The sequence below is a fragment of the Ictidomys tridecemlineatus genome, chromosome 4 (genome assembly GCF_052094955.1).
Source record: "Ictidomys tridecemlineatus isolate mIctTri1 chromosome 4, mIctTri1.hap1, whole genome shotgun sequence".
Classification (NCBI taxonomy): domain Eukaryota; kingdom Metazoa; phylum Chordata; class Mammalia; order Rodentia; family Sciuridae; genus Ictidomys; species Ictidomys tridecemlineatus.
The window spans coordinates 198,502,490-198,513,232 of record NC_135480.1 but is presented as its reverse complement, the minus strand read 5'-3'; the positions used below and the strand labels follow the sequence as shown (position 1 = coordinate 198,513,232).

At 40.9% G+C, this 10,743-nt stretch overlaps 1 protein-coding gene across 1 annotated transcript; it reads left to right on the top strand.

Moving 5' to 3' along the window:
* The first annotated feature begins 5,458 nt into the window (after nt 1–5,458).
* Nucleotides 5,459–6,391, top strand: LOC144376916 (olfactory receptor 1N1-like). Its single transcript, XM_078045188.1, has one exon. It carries the CDS (start codon nt 5,459–5,461, stop codon nt 6,389–6,391), a length of 933 nt encoding a protein of 310 aa, XP_077901314.1.
* Nucleotides 6,392–10,743: the final 4,352 nt, after the last annotated feature.

Below are 10,743 nucleotides of genomic sequence, written 5' to 3'. Positions count from 1 at the left end.
GAAAGATGAAAAACCATTTCAGGGGAGGGAAGAACTAAAGGCTAGAGCAAGACATACCAGCACAAGGTACTTGAATAAAAGAACAAAAGGACAGAAGGTAAAAAGCTAGGATTACAATGGGAAGCTTTATTTATGAATTGATTTGGGGTGGATTTGGGGAATTTTCTGACGTTTGCTGGTTAGTACCATTGACTAAAGACTCTCCAATGGGAATAGCTTGATCAAGGCATTAACAGGATGATCAAGCTGACATAGATAATGAAAGAGATGTTGCTCTTCCCTAAAGTAATTTATGGTTCCTTAAAGCCTAATTGGAAACACTAAGACGGGAGTGGATGTCAGGAAAGCACAGAGTTGTTGGCCAGTCTCCATCACTCTCCTCTTGATGAGATGCACAATCTGTTGGGTCTTAAGAGACTCTCCTGCCACCCAGGACATGGTTATTAGAATAAGTCCAGTCACCAGAGTCTAGTCTTGTGAGTCACCACGTTCCCCATCATGAGATGGAGTAGGGGGGAAATAGTTTAAGTAGTGGCTATTTTTTTAATCTCATGCAAAAAACATGTCTAATTCTGAGATGTTATTCAACTCAGTGTAGGATTTAGGGATAGATAATATCCCTAACTTCAAAATATGCACAGGGATTCAGCAAGTCTATTTATTTGGAGGGAAGATGTTCTCTAAGTATGAACTCTGAATAATATGAAATGGAAAGTTAGTTGGCTTAATGGACAGGGAACTAGTATAAGAGTCTGAAACCTCAGTTTGTAGACTCTGTGTTCCTCCAAAGAACAGTGAAATGTTTTTCAATCCCTTCACTTATTTATCTGTGAATTAAAGGGAAAAGTTGGGTTAAATAAATGTTTCTTAATACCAATTAAACATCCAAATACCTGAGGAGGATTTAATTGTGGTTTTACATACAGGGACACCGACTGTATGTTTGAGGTGGGGAATAGAATTCTATATTTTTAATAAATATCTCAATTGATTTTGATAAGCTGATCTATATAATTATGCTTAAGGATCTCTGGACCAAATGATCTTTTAGGCTTTATCCAGTTATTGAGCTTCAATATTTTTCTATGAAAAGTAAGTATATAAAATAGCAAGGGCTCATAGCCCATTTGAATCAAATGTATGATATGTCAAGATCATGGTATTGTCTTAAGGAACTAATAAAAAATTAAAAATAAATAAAAAATAAAATAGCAAGGGCAATTGATACTAAAGATGTTCAATTAGGAATCCTGAGAGAGTAACTATATAGGCAAAGATAGAAAATAACTTACCACATATTGATTAATGATGTTGTCTCTAGAGTTCAATGCAATGAGTTTCATATTTGTCTCACACACACACACACACACACACACACACACACACACACATATGGTGGGTCATTGTGAAAATTTATCAAACATCCCTACCCTCAGTTTCATTGTAGTTAAGAAGAATAATCTCTGCATCCTACTTCATTGAAGGATTAAAGGAGACAACCTAGAAAAGTACTTAACAGAGTACCTGGCAAATAATAGTAGCTAATAAGCATTAGAGGGTGATGATGATACCAATGACAGAAATTCAAATGCAGGACTTCACTTCTTCTTTCAGAAGAAAAGATGAGGAAATAAATAGGCATATATTTTTCACAATCCCTTCATTCTGAAATGAGGTGTTTTGAGATTTAAACACTTTTATTGTGCATTATAATTATACCTAAAAGAGGGAATCATTATGCCATATTCATATATGCACATAATATAATTTGATCACTCATTCCTCAGTACCTTCTCTTTCTCTTCCCTCCTTCCTCTCCTGATACAATTGCTCTTCTCTATGGATCTCCCTTTTATCATCATCATCATCATCATCATCATCATCATCATTTTAATTAGTTATTTTGACTTGGTTCTGAGGTGTCCCCCTAAAAGCTGTGTGTTAGGCAATGAAGGAATGCTCAGAGATGAAATGACTAGATTATGACAGCTGTAACCTCCTGTGATTGATAATTTGAACCACTGGTTGGTAAATGAAGGCAAGTGGGACATGGCTGGAAGAAGTGAGTGAAAGGGTCTTGCCCTTGGGGATTGAATTTCATCCCTGGACACCTGTTCTCTTGCTCTCTCTGTGTTCTAGCTACCATGAACTGAGCAGCTTTCCTTTGCCACACCTTATGCCATGATGTTCTGCCTTACCTTGGGCCCAGAGCAATGAAGTTACCAGCCAAGTACTGAACTTCTGTTACTATAAGCCTTAAATACACTTTTTCCTCCTCTAAGTTGTTCTTGTCAGGTATTTTGGTCACAAAAATGAAAAGAAAGCTAACATAGAAATTGGTACTGAGGCAGGGTTTTTGCTGTGACTAATCTGACCATGTGGTTCAGAAGCCATTGGAACTGACTTGTGGAAAGAGTCCGTAAAAGTTCTGAAATACAGGTGGGAGAAGACTTGGAATGTCATAAGCTGAGCTTAATGGGTAATGGTGGTGGGAGCTCAGAAAACCAGAATTCTTATAAAAATGTGGACAGTGAAGATTGTGCTCATGAGATTTATGAGGGGAATGAGGACTCAATGGGGAATTAGACTAGAGGCTGCACATGTTACATTCTGGAAAAATCTTATCTACACTTTTTTCTATGTCCTGAGACTTTTTATAAGGCTGAATTAAAAGGTGATGAACTAAATAAAATGGAGGAAATTTCAAGGTGGCACAGTATTCAAGTGGTGGCATAGGTATTGCTGACTGCTTTTATCCAGGTTTACCGGAAGAATTGGGAGCAGAAAGAAGAGGATAAAGAGTTTAAAATTTGCAGTTTGCCCAGAAAAGAAGTACCTAAAAACTTAGGGCCAAGCCACTAAAAATAAGTACTTACAGAGAGATAATAGCAAAGATGCAAGACTTACCCGTGGCAGACTCACGGGTATAAAAGGGAAAACAGCTTTAAGAGACCTGTGCAAGCAGGGTATACCTAGGAAGTTATTTCCCAGAATTTATTTCACTATGCTAAGCTTCCCAGGCACTCAGAGGTCACTGCAGCCATGGGTTAAGGGGGCCCAGCAGATGTTGCTATCATTCATGTAGTGCTGCAGTAATGCACTAGTTCTGCAGTAATGCAGGACGCTGAAGTTATGGAGTCATGGAGGCTTCCACTGAGATTTCAAAGGAAGGCTTGGGAGGTCAGGGAACATGTTACAGGCTTGAAACCCCTGGACAAAGTCACCGAGAGGGTGATGCATGAAGCTCTGAAGATGAAGCTGAAACTGCAATGGAGATCCCCAGAATTGAAAGAGTCCAAGAATATGGAACATCTGCCAAGGGAAGCTGAGGGCTGTGGACAGAGCTGTGGGTGAGAGAGGCCACATGGGCTGCAGCTGGCAAGTCCACAGGGGTGGATCAGCCTGAGTCCTTTGGAGATCATATCATGCTGCTGTGTGCTCCAGATGCCAGACATGGAGTTCTGGGGCTTCTTCATCCAGCTAGGTTCCATTCATTTTTGGTCCCATTCATCCATTCTATGCCCCTATTCCTCCCTTTGGAATGGGAATGTTTACTCTGTGTCATTATTTATTGGATGTATATAACCTGTTTTTGATCTTTACAGGAGCTCACAACTAAGAGTTGGCCTTGAGTCTCAGAGGAGACTTTGGGCTTGGAATTTTGAGCAATTCTGAAAATATTGACTATGGGAACTCTGGAAGATGAATTAAACTCACTTTGAATTGTCAGATGAACATGAGCTTTTGGGGGCCAGGGGCAGATTGCTATGGCTTGGATATGAGGTGTCCTCTGAAAAGCTCATACATTAATGCAGGAATGCTCAGAGGTAAAATGATCAGGTTATGAAAACCATAACCTCATCAGTGGAATAATCAACTTTATGGGTTAATAATTTGAATGAACAACTGGGCAGGGGCTATGGGAAGGTGGAGCATGACTAGAGGAAGCAGGTCACTGAGGATATGCTCTTGAGGATGGTATTTTGTTCCTAGTTCCTTGTATTCTCCCCTTAGCCCCGCCCACTTCCTGGCTGACATGAGCTGACCTCTTTCCTCCACTCTACCCTTCCATCATCATTTTCTGCCTCAACTTGGGCCCAGGGCAATGGAGTTGGCTGGCTGTGGACTGAATCTCTGAAACATTGAACCCCAAATAAACCTTTACTCCTCTAAGTTGTTCTCATCATATAGTTTTGTTACTGCAATAAAAAGGTAATCTACTAGTGCATTATATTTATATGTATTTTATATTTATATATATGCACATATATATACATACATATGATTCATTATGGTAGAATCATACATGGAGATAGCATAATTTGGTAGATTTCATTTCCCAGTACTTTTTCAAGTCCTACCCACCTCCCTTATGAGAATTTTTAAAAAGAAGAATATAGTGTGTGTCTTGGGACCATCTCCCCAAATAATTTAAGATGTAGTTCACTTCAGTCTATTCACGTTAACATCCTAATGCAGCACAGGAACTGTTACAGAGCTGTAGAACTCCTCTAAGGGGTGGTAATATCAGGGGTGAACATGTCTCAGGCCGTGTTGGTCTCTCCCTAAAAGTCTGAATTGAGGAAAACAGAGAGGAAAGAAAAAATGAGATTCCTGGAAATGAGAGAAAAGAAGTAGGGTCAGATTGAAGGTAAAGTGAGGACTGGGGTAACAAGGAATTTAAAGGAAGATTTGATGCTGGACTTGGGGACTTGCACTTGGTGACAGTAGAAATAAAATCAAGTCAGGTGCGAGAACATACAGGTGAGGCTTTTTTTGTTAGGGCTTCTGTTAAGAAAAAGGAGTTACCGCCCAGACCAGAGGGCTCCCCTCAGAAGGAGAATTAGTTTTGTTCATGTGAAAGAGGTGGGTTAAGGGTTAGGAATGTTTCCCGGCTTTCTGTCCATTTTAAAGGTGTGTTTTCTTTTTCTAGGCGGCTCTTTAACTCAAGGAAGGTGTGGTCAGTCCGGCATCATGGAGTCAAGAGTTAGCTGTTCGTATCAATGTGACATCCTGCGTCAACGTCTCTGCCTCCCCCATGACAGGGCAGAGTTGCTGTAGCTGAGAACATGCGGGTGGGAAATGGAAGAGAGCACAAACCCTGGCAAGTGTCAAGCTGTGGGCCCTAGGAATTTGCTGTGTCGAGGTCTTCTCAACAGTTTTTATCCTTGAGGTTGCTTGTCCTCAGAGTCACGGGAGAGCACCCTGGCCCTAACGATGCGTCTGGTTTCTGAAGGTGATAAGGTTGTTGGAGGGTGATGGGTAGGGCGCATGCTAAGCGTTTAGTACCTAACAGGTTATGCTGCTTTTTAATGACGATCAGGCCATGAGTGCCTTTGCCCTCTGTCCCTCTGGTGGTCTGTGTCTGCATTTGGGAGTTGGAAGATCCGAGAGTCAGGACAAGCAGGTTGATGGTAAATCTAGCATCCGTCTTCTCTAGCCTCCAGATACTACCGTCATGGAGAACCACTCCAGTGTATCTGAATTTTTCCTCCGGGGAATATCTGATTTGCCGGAGCAACAGCACTTACTCTATGGAATTTTCCTGTGTATGTATCTTGTCACCTTGACTGGGAATGTGCTCATCATCCTGGCCATTGCCTCTGACCCACACCTCCACACCCCCATGTACTTCTTTTTGGCCAACCTGTCCTTGGTGGACGTGGGTTTAACATCCTGCACAGTCACCAAGATGCTGGTGAATGTTCAGACCCGGCATCCTACCATCTCCTATACCGGTTGCCTCACACAAATGTACTTCTTTCTGATGTTTGGTGACCTGGACAGCTTCTTGCTGGCTGTAATGGCATATGACCGATACGTGGCCATTTGCCGCCCTCTCCACTACTCCACAGTAGTGAGCCCCCGGGCCTGCGTCCTGCTGCTCGCCTTGTGCTGGCTCCTCACTAACCTGGTTGCCCTCACTCACACCCTCCTCATGGCCCGGCTGTCCTTCTGTGTTGTGGGGGAAATTGCTCACTTTTTCTGTGACATAACTCCTGTCCTGAAGCTGTCGTGTTCCAGCACCCGTGTCAATGAGTTGACGCTTTTTGTCTTAGGAGGCACTGTGCTCGTGGTCCCCTTCCTGTGCATTGTCATCTCCTACATCCACATTGTGTCTGCCATCCTGAGGGTCCGGACTCCTGGTGGAGGGGGCAAGGCCTTCTCCACCTGCGGTTCCCATCTCTGTGTTGTCTGTGTCTTCTACGGGACCCTTTTCAGTGCCTACCTGTGCCCTCCCTCTGTGGCCTCTGAAGAGAAGAGCATTGCAGCGGCTGCAGTGTACACGGTAGTGACTCCCATGCTGAACCCTTTCATCTACAGCCTCAGGAACAAGGACATGAAGGGAGCCCTGAAGAGGGTCCTCGGTCACAGGAGCTTTTCTTTTTAGATATAGCAATAGCAATGTTTAATGAAAATATATAGACTTAGAATCACACAGGGATTCAACTGGGGAGTCTGCCACACACTGGCCATTAGGCCATCTTTCTGTTACTTACTTAATTCCTCTGAGCTTTAAGTTTCTCATCTCATCCAATGCCAGCATACTTCTTGGGTAGGATGGGGCCAATGGTGAGAACATGGAAACCTTCTTTCCTTATTTGATGGCAGTTTCTGTCTAATAAGGTAACATGGAAGATTAACTGAGATGAGCTATGAAATGCATGGGGTACAGTGGCAAATAGTAGGTTTTAACAATGAAAATTGTTCTTGTTGTTATTATTATTATTATTGATGTTGTTCTCACTCTTCATCCTTCCCCCAACCCAGACATAAAAAATAAAAGAAAAACGAAATGAAACAAACAAAGCAAAAACCTGTTAAGTGCTCTGGATATATCACGGAACAAGACAAAGCCTCTGTTTTCAGGACTCTTTCATTCAAGATTACTCATTAATCGATCATTAAAATTTTAGGAACACATTTTGTTATAGGACTAAGTGGAGGTTAAGAGAAAGAAATAAAATATGGAGTTTACATTCCAGGTAACATGGAATAGGTTGAGAATTGCCTATCAAAGAAAGTCTATGTTTAGGTGGCTCTGTGGGTTGCCCGAATTCCCCTGATTCCCCAAGATTTCACCAGGAACGGTGTTAGAGCTCCCTGTGCTGCTCCTTCCCCCTCCTGGTCCAAAAGGTCCAATGTCAGCATCCTTCTTGGGTAGGATGGGACCAAGGGGTGAGAATACTGAAACCCTCTTTCCTTATTTGATGGCAGATTTGCCTTCAGCTGTAAAAAAAAAAAAGAGGCTTAAATTGTTGTAAAGAAAGAAAAAATGATGTTCACAGGCATGGGAGGTTTCTTTTGTCTCCGCCAAGAACCTAAGAAATATTAAAAACACTAAAAAAAATGAGTCTTATATAGTTTTGATCCCTTACTTCTGGTGTGACCAAGTATCCACTATCCTTGTGGAAGTTTATTTCTCAGATCCAACCACTCTTAGAATGTTTCATGTCCCTATAGTTTTTTAAATATATTTATTTTTTAGTTGAAGTTGGACACAACACCTTTATTTCACTTATTTACTTTTTATGTGGTGCTGAGGATCCAACCCAGGGTCTCGCATGTGCAAGGCCAGCGCTGTACCGCTGAGCCACAACCCCAGCACCCCCTATACTTTGTCAATGAATAATTACTGAAATCCTTCACAGAATCAAACCACCCCAGGCTTCAGCAACAATTAAGTACAATAGTGAATCGCTTAGAGCAGCGTGCTCCATCTTAGCCCCTAAGATTCCACTCATTATAGGGGTCTGTGAGAGGGTTGAGGAGGCCATTCTCATATAACCAGAAGCCCTGGAGTCCTTCTGCCCTTATCTCCTTCCTTTCTGTTAACATCTTTCGGTCTGCTGACCACAGGCCACTGACAGTTTCTGAGCCACCAAGAAAGCCACCCAGCTTTCTTCTGTCTTTTGAAATAGCAATAAAATACTTCTCACTTCTCATGATCGTATTTTTTTCAGGAGTGGGTTTGCTGGCAGATTTCTAAGGCTCCTGATGACATGACTAGTGAAATTGAGGCAGATTGAGATGTGCGAGTATCAGATACACCGTCACACCCCTCCGGCAGCCCAGGTCCCCTCAGCTATCCTGCACCTGCTTCTCAGACTGCCCCAGTCAGCCGCGTCTTCTTTGCTCCTGGAGGTTTCTCTAGGTGGCCCTCTGGTTTCTTCAATCTGATCCCCAGGGATTCGCAGTCCATTCATAGTGCAGTACATGTCTGAACTTCATGTTGGGGTGGATTTAAGTTCTTTCCCTCAAGCCCCAGGGAAACTGAGAGATAGGAGACTGGGTGTCCAGTTTGGTTATACCAAAATAATTGTGTGGCACTGAGGAGTTAGTTCAGCTCAGAGCATATAAAGGCCCACCAACAGATACTATTGCCTATCACTGTTCCACAGTCCAGTGTTCTTAGATTCCACCCAACTGTATTCAAAGGTCCTCCCTTGAATACATCCCATTACATTCACTTCTGATCCCTAAACTCAAACTTCTATTTCTTTATGATCACCTGTTTCAAGCAATGGGAATGTGTTGTTAGCATTTAAATAATTCACTCTGAAGTTAGATGAGTTATAAATCTTTGCACTTTGGTAGTGTAACGTGAGCAGGATGTGACTTTAGCTGGGATGAGAGGTGGATGATGGAGAGCTTCCTGTTGCCTCTTGAATACATAGGGTATTTGGTTTCCTCTTGCTTAGAAGCTGTTTTGAAAAAAAAAACACAACAGATGGTTTGAAATCTGTTCCTTCACTTCCTTAAGATTGCTAAATGTAATCAAAATCATTCAAGGTGCACCAGATGTGTTGGTGCATCCCTTTAGTCTCAGCTACTTGGAACACAGAGTCTGGAGGATTGCTTGAGTTCATGAGTTCAAGACCACAGTGGGACACAGTCTCCAAAAAATTATCCAAAGTGCCTAGCCTTTCACTTTATTCTTAACTAGCATTCATAGAGCCAGAAACCAAAACCAATTTTTAGTTCTACCACCTGCTTCCCATCACATACCAAGACCTGTTTAGCATATCTTCAAGATAATCTCTATCCTCAAGCCATGATCGTCATTCAGGCATACATCACCTATCACCTGGATGTTCAATAACTTTCCAATTGAGCTCCCTGTCTCTAGGCTCCCCAAGCCATTGCCAAACCATCTTACACATCGATTACTTCAGGAATCTTTTCCCAGTACAAATACAACATTCCACAGTTTTCCCTGCTCCACCCTATTCCCAGTCATTGATACTCTATCACTTGCAAGGTAGTATCTAAATTCCTAAGAGGGCATCCTAACCCATTCACAAAATAGTACTTAACTGCTTGTCTAGATTTAGCTTTTAATGTTCCCTTGACATACACACATAAACATGGGAACACCTTTTTTTTTCCCTAAACATTTCCCTGAAGTTATTGTGCTATTTTAATATTCTGGGTCACTCTGTCCCTTCTGTCTAGACTTTAATTTGCCTTCTATGAATCAATCTTTAGCATCCTTCAACTTTCAATTGAAGAATTATTTCTCTAGTGAATATCTTTGCTAATATCCAGTGAGCATTAACTATATCTTTCCTTATGTGATTATCATATAATTGTGTCATTGTCTCTACCAATTTTCTCAACTGTAAAATACAGATAATAACAATGTGTGCTTTATAGGGTTATTCTAAGGATTAAAAGAGATAATATAGTAAAATTTTAATATAGTGCTAATATACAGTAATCAGGCATAATAATCTCAATTATTCATTGTATGATTATATTAAAGAATTTTGTACTCTTACATATTTTTTAGCCCACCTGTCTCTACTCTACTAGAATGTGAGCTTCTTTAGTTGGAGGTCACATCTTTTTCCTGCAGGGAGAGGTGCACTGCCTAGCATGGAGCAGACAATTTGCTAAATAGCTACTGAATGGAAGAAAAGTCTCACTATTTTTCTGATATTAACTCTAAATTTTTATGCTTAGTGATGAATAAATTTAATCTCATGGATTTATGAGATTGTTCTTGATTTAATTTATAGCTTTCCCCTCAATAGTAGTGGAAAGGAATCAGGGGAGGGAGGAATATGAATGTGTCAAAGTGAACCCCACTATTATGTATAACCATAATGTATAAATAAAAGCATGAAAAATCATCTTAGATTCATAGATAATAATCAATGCGAAATTCATGGCTTTTTATATTTTATCAAAAAGTGAATTTAATTCTTTATTAGATCCTCTTCTACTTTTCACATATGGCAAAATAGGATACTTTTTGCTTACTCTTTAATCTTCATGTCAGAGTTGAAATCACACACACGCATACTACAGCGAAGCTGAAATGCAAATGCTTTTGCTTCTAGGATGTTATGATTCCTCTCCTCTGAGAAATCTTGCTCTTTTGTCACGTTTTTGAAAGAATAAATATTAACTCTTGAGAAAGATATAAACTAGTCATTTGAAATATCAATCTGAACAACTTCCAGTTATATTTGTAAACCTGTGACCACATTATACATTCATGATTTTTAAAAATGCCACAAACTTTGTTCTAAACCCAGTGAGATGCTTCATTAGGGAAGATCATGAAACTTGGCCCTGGCATGGCTGAAGAGAAAAGTGCCAGGTATATCGTATACTTCCAATGTGATTTCCAGAAATTCTATCCACATCAGTATGACACTTGCCAGTGTGGTTTGGTCTGTCCACAAATAAGAAAACCAATCTAGGGGACAGGTGGACTAGCAGAGAAGGTGGTTA